The sequence below is a fragment of the Stegodyphus dumicola genome, chromosome X2 (genome assembly GCF_044657685.1).
Source record: "Stegodyphus dumicola isolate Sdum_Otavi_A_Nest chromosome X2, ASM4465768v1".
In the NCBI taxonomy this organism is placed as follows: Eukaryota; Metazoa; Arthropoda; class Arachnida; order Araneae; family Eresidae; genus Stegodyphus; species Stegodyphus dumicola.
This window is the reverse complement of record NC_140781.1, coordinates 56,022,092-56,035,855: the sequence shown is the minus strand read 5'-3', so window position 1 is coordinate 56,035,855 and position 13,764 is coordinate 56,022,092. Positions and strand designations below refer to the sequence as shown.

General features: G+C 31.5%; 1 protein-coding gene across 2 annotated transcripts in view; it reads left to right on the top strand.

Annotated features, from left to right (window-relative positions):
• Positions 1-1,827: 1,827 nt before the first annotated feature.
• The window catches only part of brun (trafficking protein particle complex subunit brun), a 152,251-nt gene continuing 140,314 nt past the window's right edge, over positions 1,828-13,764 (top strand). The window contains exons 1-2 of one of the 2 annotated variants that reach the window (XM_085810134.1): positions 1,828-2,022; positions 2,511-2,611. In XM_085810134.1, coding sequence (XP_085666260.1) covers positions 2,542-2,611 — 70 coding nt within the window. In that variant the 5' untranslated portion in view covers positions 1,828-2,022; positions 2,511-2,541. The remainder of the gene's footprint in view (positions 2,023-2,510; positions 2,612-13,764) is intronic. The other variant, XM_035351667.2, reaches the window with a different exon arrangement.

Genomic DNA, 13,764 nt, shown 5'->3' with positions numbered 1-13,764 from the left:
TTAAAATGTACTAAGTATCATAACTACTAAGTATATAAGTATTATAATGTACTAAGCATGACATCTAAAATATTAATTTTAATAATACAAAATTTTAATCCACAAACCTTTTTACAGGAAAAACTATAAAAAGCTTATGAAAGCTTTATTTATATACATAATATTTTTATTTGGATATTTCTAATTTTTTAATACCTCATTACTATGCCAAGTAAACAAATACTACAAAACACAGCCAAAATAGTTAATTTAATAAAGTTAATTTTAAAAACATTCTAGAGAATAAAATATTCTCAGTAATTAAGCATAAATCCAAAAATAAAGGAATTGTACAAGACTGATTCAGCTACGCTTTTCTCAGGACAGACTGAATTAATCTTAGTGGTCATTTTTCTGATACTTGAATCAAATGAAAATCATGAACTTCGAAAAGAGAAGGAGAGGCCCAAAATGGGTTTCCCATACACTCATTTGAAGCAGTGACACACCCAGCTTGCTTAATTAAAAAAAATCTTTTTCTACACTGTAAATAAATTATCCTAAAATAATCACTCATGTAAGTTCATTCAACAAAATAAAACGAAAACATAGATATAGGTAATATGCTTTAAGTACCTGTTATGATATTATTCTGGAAAAGTTAATAAATTCTCATTGGAAAAATGAAAACAAGCAAATAAATAAAAATATAAGTAAATTATTAGGTGTTAGCGTACCTCTGATAGAGGTCAGAATACCTCTGGTTGAACTCAGAAAAAGCTGCAAATAGAAGTGAGAAAAAGGTACAATGTAGTAAACTTCTGAGACCTTGAAGCCCCTAATTCTATTGAGATGGTATTTGTAATATTTAGTATACTTGAAGAAATCTTCAATTGGATTCTTCAATTCTTCAATCTTCGGGGAGCTCTGTTTAACATGTTTTTTCTAAAATATTCTATGGTTACCTCACGTATGCTGAAGTTGTCAGTAGTTGGTTGTTTTTGTATCGTACCTGGTAAGTTAGTATGTGTTGTCTATTTATACCTAGATTTTGCGTTTCGCATTTTGAATCCATCCATGATTTTCTATTATTTTAAAATTTGTTATGATGCCCTTAAGACTCGCTCTGTCTTTACATGTTTAACTTTTTTGTTTACATGCTCATCAGTTCGACAGCTCGCCTTACATGTTTCGTTCGCAAGAGAAGTGCTATGTGATCTCAGTATTTCTATGCTTAGAACTTTTGTCATTCCTCAGCATTTAGAAGCACAGTTACTTTCGAATATACTGCTGCTTCAATAAATTCGAAAATAACTATTCACTCGATGGAGGGAGGTCGCCACAGACCAAGTATTCCGGTGTTTGCACCACTCGAAGAAGTAGACGAGTCCAAAACTCGAGATTACAAGTAGCATTAGGTTATTATTGTGTACTTTCCTGAATCACCAGTATATTAACTATTTTCTGCACCCTTTCATTTGTGCACTTACTTTATTGTTTAGTCACCAGTTAGCTTTCTGTTCAAATAATTTCGTTACGTAGCTGCAAACAGTTTTTTTCCCCCTATACCTTATATACCGCTTAAGTTAATTCAAATAAAATTTTCGAAAATTTTTGTTGGGTTTTTGATTTAGGGTAAGAGATAAAGCCCAAGCACCCATATGTCTATTACCGTTTCAATCAAAGTGAAGTATAAGGAGGATCAGCTCGCTTTAGCGTATGGTTCAGAACCAAAACTGCTAATCATAAATCGGACGGAATAGTGATAAACGAGTCAGAGATTATAAATACTCTACTGCCATCTAGTGTCGTTCTTTGTCACATGGTATTAGCAAAGTTTGTTTAAGTGCCTGTGCGATGAAGATTGTATTAGCATGGAGGGCGGTCGTGTTATTGATGCTTTAAGAGCTTCACATTGCAACGAATGAGTACGAAATTTCGTAATAATTCAGAACAGTGAGAAATAAATGCATACAACTACGTGTGAGATCAGTATTGTGTTGCTGAACACTCATAGAAATTCGATCTTTAATTTTTTTAAAGGTTTGTATAAATGTTAATTTCAAGGCAATAAATGCAGATTCATGTTTTTAAAGTTGTGTGTTGAATGTCAACTGCTGAATTTAATTTGGAACTGGAATTTATGTTTTTAAAGTATAGTAACATTTCTTATAAAGGTTTAAATTAAACAAAATATCTGTGTTCTTCGTTTCAAGGTAAGTAGTATTGCTTCGTTTCAGGATTTATGTCATTCAAATTAAGGTAGGTCTGAGCTATAAATCTGCAGTAACATTCTTTGTAACTTGAAATTATGTTGTCATATAAAATGTACACAGTAGTAATATATATGTAACTGACCATGAGAAATGAAGTCGTTTGACAGATGAGAATTTAAATAAAGGTAATTTTGTTTTACGTTGATCTGAACTCGTTTATTTCTTACACCTAAAATTTAACTTCACACTGTTGTAGTGAGAGATTTGAATATGTCCTACTATATCCTAAATATTAAAAGTACTGGTTTTTTGCAGATTCTTCAATGTGATATGCATGTAATCAAGTATGAGTAATACAGATTATGATTTATTCTCTGAAGATCACAGGACACTTCTTGTTTTAGTCAGCCAGATAGGTATGTTAATTCATATTTTTATATTCTTTGGAAAATCTGTGTAAATATTATGCCAAAAAAACTGGAGTAGATGAAATACAACCGAGTAACGTGTATTTTTGTAAAATAGATATTTACTTATTAAACAATTTTCACTTATCATTTACTTTTTGTTTTTAACCGAAATGTAATGCTTGCAGAATTTTAATGTTTTTGTGCCCTTTGATTGTAGTTTACCAATATTCATTTTTGGTTTATGTTTTTTTCCCTCATTTTTGGACCACTTTTTCATGTATCTTTTATTGTCATGGTATTTCATAACGTTTCATAATGCTGTTTATAGTAACCTTGAAAATCTGCTGCTTCCACTTTTCAAGTAATTAATATTATAAGAACGGTATCACTGCCAGTAAATTAATATTTTATGTTACTTTACTTTATATTTGTGTTACTTAGAGGGTGTCATCTTTAAGCATATCAGATTTTACTTGCATTACAGTGTTACTCAAGTTATTCATGTTAAAATATTTTCATAATTATCAACTTGCCTGAATTAGCTATAATGAATAAAGTCAAAATAGTTTTAATTTTGCCATTGGAAGTGTCAAATAGAAGAGAAACACTGCAGTGCAAAATTTAAAACTGAGCAAAAAAGTGATCTTAGTTTGGCTTAGATTTTGAATAAAACTTTTGCAAAGGAAACAGTCATTTTCAAAATGGTAGAATAAGAATAATTCCATATAAGACAAACAATCAGTAAAATTAAAAAAGCAAGAATATCACAATGAAATACAGTGCAAAGTCCGTAATCTGCACGTCCATTATCCAGAATGATCTGTAATCCGGACCTCAAAGACGCAAACTTTACGCATGCGCGTAAAGAATGCGCGTGAGTAATGTATGCTTTATGCATGCGCATATTGAAAGAAATGTTTATTAAAGTAAACAAATAAATCTTAAGCTTTTTTTTTTTTGTAAAATTTGATACCCTTTAGGGTTGATCCTCGGATTATGGTAACTTGGCGATTTTTCGGTGAAAATTTGTCGATCAACCCTGCTACGGCAACCTGCTAGTTTTTTTTTTTTGGACGCTATTTTGTTTTCATGAAGTAAAGGCTTTTTTTTTTTATTCAACATTTTTTTCCAACAATCTGCTAGCTGAATTACGCCTATGCTAGAAATTTATGGAACAAAAGTGCTTAATTATGATGAAGATTAGGTGCGAAATTGGGAGAAAGTGCAGAATCGCCCACTGCTTGCCACGTTTTTAAGAATTGCACCTACAACCATTTACCCTTTAAAGGATTAAAGGAAAAACATTTGCTGTGTATATGGAGAAAATAGCAGCACAAAAAAAAAAAAAAAAAAAAAAAAAAGATTTCTCGAAAAAGGTAGGTACAGTACAAAGACTGTAATCTGGACTTGTCAGGACTTCGGCGATTCCGGATTAAAGGTTTTCCCGGATTATAGATCATTGATTTAAATCTGGTATAATGGCATGCAGAAATTATACCATTAAAAATATGAAACCGTAATTTATGAAATAAATAGCAATCATCATCTAAAGGAGGCTAATCTTTGGAATATGGTAGCAGGTAGTTTGGCGACATTATGGTAAGGCGATAAAGGTTACTAGCTAGGACTTTAGCAGTGTACACGAATAAAGTCAAGAGTGTGCGCAATGCCGCTTTTGTGCAATTCTGGGATGGTTTTTTTTAAGTGAAAATAGGTCGACGTGTACATGGATACTCCGTGTATGTGCAATTCTTAAAAACGTGGCAAGCAGTGGGCGATTCTGCACTTTCTCCCAGTTTCGCACCTAATCTTCGTCATGACTAAACACCTTTGTTCCATAAAAGTTCTAGCATAAGCGTAATTCGGCTAGCAGATTGTTGGAAAAAAATGTTGAATAATAATAATAATAATAAAAAAAAATGCCTTTACTTCATGAAAACAAAATGGCATCAAAAAAAAAAAAAAAAAAAAACTAGCAGTTTGCTGTAGCAGGGTTGATCAACAGATCTTCGCCGAAAAATCGCCAAGTTACCATAATCCAAAGATTAACCAAGAAATTGTTCTCCTTGGTAAGGATACATGAAGGCAGTTTTCAAAGCAGGTCTTCATAGCTGGTGAAAGGTCAGACCAGTTTCAGGCGCTAAGTCCAGATACAGATGCAAAATATTTATCTTTGGAGGAAAAAAGAAGCAAATATTTGAGTCTTATAGGACAGTGAAGTGGTTATAAGAAAATGCCTAAAAGAGAACTTTTGCGTGAAGAGAAGTATTTACTCTGCTTAAAGAACTTTCTTGTGATGGATTCAAACTTGCTGTATCTGATATTTCTGATGAAGTATTTTCACCAAAAAAATAAAAAGTATATCTCATATGAGTTTTACCCAGATGGAGAAACAAAGTAATTTTGACCATGTCCAAGAGCCACATTATTCTCAGTGTGTTAGAAGGGGGTTATTCTTCCTGAACAAAATTATATATTAATATCTTATTTATCAAAAAAATAAGGGTTGAAAATCAAAAAATAAGGGTGCCTAAGGGTTGAGAATCAAAAAAAAAAAAAAAAAAAAAAAGCTTCAGGATATGTGAGATAAAGTTATTTAACAGCTTTTCTTTTTGAACAAAATGATATAATCTATATTTACATAAAATAAAAAAAGGGCTCATCGGGTGACTGGTAATTCAAAGTATGTGTGTGTTTGTGTGTGTGGGGAGTTTTGGGAATCATAGTGAGAAGCATGTTCTTTTCATTTTTTTTATCTAAAGCATAAAATATAATAACTTGAAAAATATAAATTTTCATTTTTCAGCTGAGTTACATTTCTTGTAACATTATGTTAGTTGTTACAGCATGATGCAGTTAATACATGCTATGTTATTTCGGTTGATCTTTAGATTATGGTAACTTGGTGATTTTTTGGCGAAAATTTGGCGACCAACTCTCCTACAGCAACCCTCTATTTTTTTTTTCCCGCCGCCATTTTGTCTTCACAAAGTAAAGACATGTTTCTTTTCTTTTTATCTACTGAACACTTCTTCCAACAATCTACTAGCCGAATTACGCTTATGCTAGAAATTTTATCTAACAAAACTGCTTAATCATGACAAATATTCACTGCAAAATTGGGAAAAAGTGCACAATACCATACTCCTTACGCGTTTTTCAAAATAACACATACACATAAACCATGTACACGTCGACTTATTTTTACTTAGAAAAACATCCCAGAATTACACAAAAATGGCGTTGCGCACACTCTTCACTATATCCATGTACACTGCTTTTTTCTCATAAATTAGAAAAATTTCACAAAAATACATGACAATTTTCTGAATCTTTAAACCCGGTAAAAAGAACATATATGAAATTACCTGATCGCAAAAAAGTATATACCCTTTCCAAATATGAACATTTCCACATATAAAATAAATAAAATATCCAAAAACTTTTACCTCTAAATCATCTATTATATTATAAACGTCACCAACGAATTCATACCGCGAGCATTACAAATACTTAGTGTCAAATATTTAAATTATTTCCATGCACGTTTGCTTCAACTAAAACGTATACCAAATTCCTACAAACATAAAATTCACAAAATAACTATCATTTAATTAAAATATCACTAAACCATGTACACGTCGACTTATTTTTACTTAAAAAAAAAAATCCCAGAATTGCACAAAAATGGCATTGCGCACACTCTTCACCATATCCATGTACACTGCTTTTTTCTCATAAATTAGAAAAATTTCACGAAAATGCATGACAATTTTCTGAATCTTTAAACCCGTTAAAAAGAACATATATGAAATTACCTAATAACGAAAAAGTATATACCCTTTCCAAATATGAACATTTCCACGTATAAAATAAATAAAATATCCAAAAACTTTTACCTCTAAATTATCTATTATATTATAAACGTCACCAACGAATTCATACTGCAAACATTACAAATACTTAGTGTCAAATATTTAAATTATTTCCATGCACGTTTACTTCAACTAAAACGTATACCAAATTCCTACAAACATAAAATTCACAAAATAACTATCATTTAATTAAAATATAATTAAATTCAAAAACACTACTTAAAATATAAATAAGCACATACATTAAATTAATAAAAATTAGCTTACAATCCTAATTACTTTAAACTAAATCATTGCTAATAACAATTTTCCCAGTAATACCAAATTACTTTACTTTCACCTTACATTTAGAACAATGCATAAAAATAATATCCTCAAATAATTAAAAATACTAACTTACCTAATCTTCTTCAGAATCTTGCTTACATGGTGGATACACTTTTATTATGGATTCAATAAAATTATTGAACGATTTTTTCTGCGAATTTCCCTTCCTTACACTCCCTTTCACAAAAGGTCCATTTTCACCAGATTTCTTGCACCGCCATTCAAACTTATCAGTAATATCTTTCCTTTCACACAATCTCATTTCATTCGCACATTTTGGACATTCATACTTATCCGCAATTAAACCTACACTCATGCACCATTCAACCAATTCTTTTGAATTATCACATAAACGCACTAAAAATCTAGAATTCACTTTAGACAGCGCCATACAATCCCAAAATTATTCAACCCTACTTCACACAACAAACAATGAAGCTTAATACAAAATAATATACAGCCACAGATATTTTTCCAAATTCCCCCCCCCCCCTTTTCCGATTAAAGAACCATAATTCGTCCATTAATATCACATGACATATCCCATGATCTCTCATTTCCCTCACATAAAATAATGCGTAATCGGAACTGAGTACTGCTCACATTATTACCAAAGTCCCAGGTATTTATCGTCTCCAAAATGTCGCCAAACTACCAGTTACCATATTCTAAAGATCAGCCGTTATTTTTGTTAAATTTTTTTATAACATAATATTGAATTTAAATCCCTTTCAGAACCTTTTTTCATGTATTTTACAAAATGTTATTTAACTGGGTGGCATCGTCAAAGCACCTAAAAAATAAATTTTATTTCTAAAATAAATTTTAGAACTTTTTGATGGCAAACTTAAATAACTACATTCAGTAACCCATTTCTATATAGGTGCATAAAAAAATTAAATTAAAAAAAAAAAAAAACCCAAAAATTAACAATTGGCAGCTATGTGGAAAAAAATTTCTTCCAAGGCCAATGGTATAAAATAAATACTTGCTGTAAAAAATTCAGAATTTCACTCTAGATTTTTTTTTTTAAGCCTCAGTTTTGCGTTCTTAGGGTCCATGCAAAAATTTATCACAGTTTAAATTCTTTTACCTACTATCCCTTTTTAAAAGATTTAAGAAACATTAGAGAATTATTTTGATTGACTGCTATGAATTCTTAATTTCTGCAGAAATTTCTTAAAAATTGGGAGCTATAGCAAATGATGGGGAAAAAAAAAAAAAAAAAAAACATGGATTTTACTGAAAGGGGGACAGACAAAATGATATAAAAATGGAACATAATTCAGTCAAGCATCCTGCTGTGAAGCGCTTGTTTGCCCTGCTGATCTTGTTTGGTTATATTATGGTGAAACAAAGAATGTGGCATAAACATATGCATAAAGAAATTAATGCTATATAATTGAAAGAAATATCAAAGTTTTTCATGAAAGACAACAAAACTGATGTTATAAAAGATGAATGCTATTTGTTTGCAACCTTCCAATTTCAGTTTCGAACCATTCGAAGCAGGTTTAATGTGCAACATAACCAGATTCTGCCATAGAAAAAAAAAAAAAAAAAAAAAAACTTTCATTTCAACCAAATTTAGATACGAAAAGCTGTTCTGTTAAAAAAAAGGTGAACATACAGGCAAATGAACCATGTTATAGAAAAGATTATCTAATTCAGAACTTAAACTCCTGATGCATGCTACCTATAAATCTTTACATTCAATAGACAGTTATAAATGGATTTTAAATATTTTTATATATTTGTTGTCTTCCGTTTTTATTTTATGGTAGAAATCAGGATCCCCAAACCTCACTTATATAAGTTTACGTAGTTTATGAATTCTAATTTCTTCTGTGTTTGGGATTTAACACATTGCACTTGAGAGGTGATTTGATGCTGCAACTTGAGAGGTTACTCTCGCTCCCCATTTGGTTTGATTCGTGGCAACAGTTGTTTACATTTAGTTTCTTCGAAGTGGGTTCCTGTGCTCTTTTCTGTCTAATCTTATGAAGCGTTAAATGATACACCTTTAAGTGGAGATAAGATTTTCTTATCTTTTCTTATCTATCAATCACAAAGTTTGTTCTCAGAGAAATGAACCCTGAAAAAGGCATCAAACGACATATTATTGTAATACTTGTCCCGATAAGCCGGGCATGCATCTTGGAAATTGTTACATGAAATATCATACACAAAAAAATTACAGAGACTAATATTTGAAAAATTGTTTATAAAGGTGTAAAGATATATAAAATGGTAAAATATAAAAATTTTATACATTAATTTGTGTATGTAATGATTTTAAGTTACTGGTAAGAAATGCGTCAAAAAGGTTGCAAAACATCTCGAGTTGCTGGTGCGTCACGTGAGTGCAAAGGGTTAAAGTATTAACTTCAATAATATATTAGTAGATTTAATGATAATTCTCCTTAAGTAATAAAATGAGAAATTCCATTTAAATATGCGTGTAATTGAGAAGAAGCATATTTAATTATTCCACTTTTTATATTTATGGATTTAAAGTTAAATGTAATTTAACCCTCTGAGTTGTGTGGGTTTTGGGGTCTGTTAAGAAGACCTGTATTTAAACAGACTTGATTAGCTAAATTTGTATAATTACTTATTGTAGTCTGTTTTCATAAACTTGCATTCATTAAGATTACATTCGCATTGCATGTGTTGTGTACATGACTAATTATTAGTTCTTACAAGATATGACTACACATTGCTAAAACAATCAGCTTTATTAACACAACTTATTTATAAAAGCATAGTAGCTACTACACAGTACTCGAACTTTACAGAACTGAAGTTAAAGGGCAGTGCGTGGTGTCAGCTGGTGCCACGGGCAATTATTACGAAACAAGTGACGTCAACTGGTGGTACTCGCAGCTGAGCATAAGACAACAATAGAGTATCCCCCAGTGACACAGTCATGAAACAAAAGGGATTGATTAGAAGATTCCAATGAAAGATAAGCACATTTCAATGAAAATTATACTTTTAAAATGTGCATATAAAATAAAATACTAGGTTATATAAATTGTAATAGTATAATTTAAAATTCTAATTGAAATATAGTTAAAAATATATTCCAGGGTATCTCTTGGCAATTTTTTGGTGCCATTCCTGTTTATGCCCAATGCCCTCTCCAGTAAAATGGCATCCAAAACATAATGCAATAAAACATTACTAGAAAAAAAAATATATAATTTCAGTAAACTGCATTTTAAATCAAACAAGGAAATAGCATAAGAATGGAAATACATGTTATCTAATCTACGCAGTACACACACACACACACACACACACACACACACAAAAAAAAAAAAAAAATAAAAAATAAAAAATAAAAAAATAACTACTTACCTTGTTTAAAAATTTCTGTTTTTCAGTATGTGTCACCACACAGAATTCCTTAACAGCATCCAAAAAGTTTACTGCTGTCACCACATAAATTCACAAAGGTAAAAATGAAAACTATTCGTACTGCCATACTGTCGATGGCATTTCTTTCGAAAATCCCTTTTTATTACACTTCACATACCTTCCATAGTGTTGATATGAGCTTCAGTTTCCAAATCCCTAAATCTGACTGTGTAATTTAACGAGAGGTGAACAAAGGCATTTAAATCTTCATTTACACATCAGTCAGTGTTTTCTTTCCCATTCATTCCAAAGTGTATAGAAACTTTCAAGTTAATTGTACCACCAGCTGGTATTTTATGGTGTAAAGCAGAAAACAAGCTATGTTCTTCCTAACCAAGATCCAATACGTAAATAAGCCCTTACAAATATTTTCCCAACAGTCAAAATCACTGTAATCGCGCATTACAACCAATCATGTCATAATAGGGTTTCCATAACATTCAACTACTCAGGTTACCATAAATAACAACTTGGCGATAATCCAAGGGGTACCCTAAAATACAGAGTAACCAAAATATATAACGATATGATGCATATTATGAAAAGTTAATAAAATAAAAATTTTAGATAATTTCCAAACATACGCAAAAGAAATTAATCTAAGTATTCATGCACTATAACTTACAACAGCAAATAAACAAGTAAAAAGTATTCAATTATATTCCAGTTATCAGTGTTTTGGGAAAATGCACACAAGATCCACTGCAAGTAATTATTTGTTTTGAAGCAGTGTTTGAATCATCACTGACTTTTTAATGTGGTATCTGATGATTAATAGGTGTATCTATACATTCCAACGACATATACGCTGTTTCTGAGCGATCAGTTGAAACTGTAACATTTTTGTTATTTACCTCAATAATAAAATTTTTGTCTGTTTGCTTAATAACAACGTGAGGTCTAGTGTAAGGTGGAGTTATAGATTTAACAGAATTGATCCTTTGAAATACATAAAAACAGGTTTGGATTGCCAAGTGTATATAAATTGATGGTTGAATATGCTTAGAGTTGTAATTGGTCTAAGTGAATGCATGATTGATAGAAGCTGTGAAATACAAGATTCAGAAGAAGGTATGGAATTAGTAACAATCAGAATAGTTATCTTACACATTTTATCTCTGGTTGCTGGAAGGAGACGCATTTGAGCCTGTGTTGCACAAAAAGATTTTATTTTATTTTCTGTCTCTAATAAAAAGTGAACAATACTTTATTTTCTGTCTCTAATGAAAAGGGAACAAAACTCAGCAGTGAAGTGCAAGTCACTATTACACTTTTCCTGGCACATTCTGTGGAACAAACATGGAGGAACACATTTTTTAGCTTTCTTATTAAATTTATGACAGTACCAGCAATAGCAAAAATTCGAAGCATCTTTAGTTGAAGGGTTTTGTGTTGTGTTAAAGCGGTTTTTAGAAACACTGCGTGATTGTTGTAGAAACAATACCTTGCCATGTAATTTGCAGACTCATCCGACAGGGAATCCTATTTTGAATTTTTGCGCTCATTGACTGATGTAGGTAAAGAAACTGGGCTTACCTGACTGGGTGTAACTTCCAATATCCGATCGGCAATGCTACCAGCTTTCGAAGAATTGAGGGGCTCAACAGATGTAAGAATTGATTGACTATTTGGTGGTGTTGCCGAATAAACAACCCCAATAACTACGAGTCGGGTATATCATGTTTTTCAACACTACTTTTCATGACACAAAGCTATTCAGATGGTTTCCTATCTCCAAGTTGCTCTCCAGAGAGTAATTTCTGAATTTTCTGGGTATTGTTTATCGCATAACACTCAATAATCGCAGGTTTTAAGTCCTGACGAGAAAATTAGTTTGCTCCCGAAGTATGATGTCTTGAATCAGAGAAGCAATCTCCAGTGACAAATGAGTGATGAAATAGTTAAATTTCGTCTTGGGATCCATAACAGGCCTTGGTATGGCTAAAGCAAAAGTTGTTTCATGTGTAGCAAACCACAATACAGCATCAATAGGATTGTAAATTGGTATCTTTACTGCTACCATTTCCTCCATGGCAGTGGTTGAAGAGAAGAAAATGAAGCCTTAAACAACCGAGCTATGAGTTAAAGTTTAAAATTCATGCATTTAGACGGTTCGGTATTGTAAATGTTGTAGATATGACTCCATGTTAGTTCTTACAAGACATGACTCAACATTGCTAAAATGATCTACTTTATTAACATAACTTATTCATAAAAACACATTAGCTACTACACAATACTCGAATTTTACAGAACTGATGTTAAACAGCAGTGCGTGGTGTCAGCTAGTGGCAGGGGCAGCTGTTATGAAATAATGACATCAGCTTGAGGCGTGCACAGCTGAGCATAAGACAAACACAACATTGTTAAAGGAAGTAAGAAAGCAAACTATCTTAAATTATAAACTAATCTATACCAAATGACCAAATATCTCATGACTGGATAAAGCTGGTCATACTGCTTAGAGGGTTAAATTAATTACATATAATGGTTAACTGAAAATTAACAAACAGTCATTTAAAAGATGTGCCTAACATGAACATTTTCAAGATTGTACAAAGTGTCATTTGCACGAAAGCTACTAATAAGTTTTGATATAGGTAGGAGCCTGTGGAATTACACCAACTTGGCATCAATGCATTTCAGGAATATGCACTGGCAAAAACAGAACATGTTATATGCTTACCTTGGTTGACACATTGATGCTTTTTTGCAGCATCAGGAGTAGCATGTAACTATTTCGAGGACATACTGCTTTGTATTGTGAATACTTTTTTGTGACTTTTCAGTGGAGGTGTGGATAATCAAATTTTACCTCGATTAATAATAAATAATACCTCGATTTCCTCGATTAATAATACCTCAATTAAATAATACCTCGATTTCGAGGCCAGTCAGGCACAGGTTACTCTTCTTTAGAAGAAAGAAATACACATGTATAAAATGACAAAAAAATATGCCATCTGAAATATGTTGAAACTCGAAAGCCTTGATTATTCTTTTGAAATCCATATAAACAACTCTTGAGTTTTTCTGCAAGTTGTGGAAAAAAGTTAAGATGAATTAGATAAAAATATTCAAACTAATGTTCAAATAATTTATTGTATAATTCATAACTTTATTATTCTCTGATACCAAAAGAATTTCTGTCAGTCAGTGTCTAAGTGGATAAGAACACTGAATCTTGGCATTGCAACCTAAGTTCATATCCTCAGAAATGAGCTGACTGTTGAGGTTTTTGTACTTTTATCTATAGTATTTTCTCCTAGAGAGTTCCACAGAAATTAAGCTTTCTGCTACATCCTTCCATTCTGTTGTGTTTTTAAACATGCAGTTATTAATTAAGATAAAATGACACGCCAAACAAAAATTAATTTAGAATTCAAACAACAAAAATCAGTGTTATATTTGCAAATTTTCACAGGACTAGTTTTGATGGTTTTACCGAGCCATCAACCTCAGCTGCGAAAGTGTAAATGAACGAGATAAGATATAGTGATTAGATAAGGTAAGAATGGCTTGACAAGAGTTAAT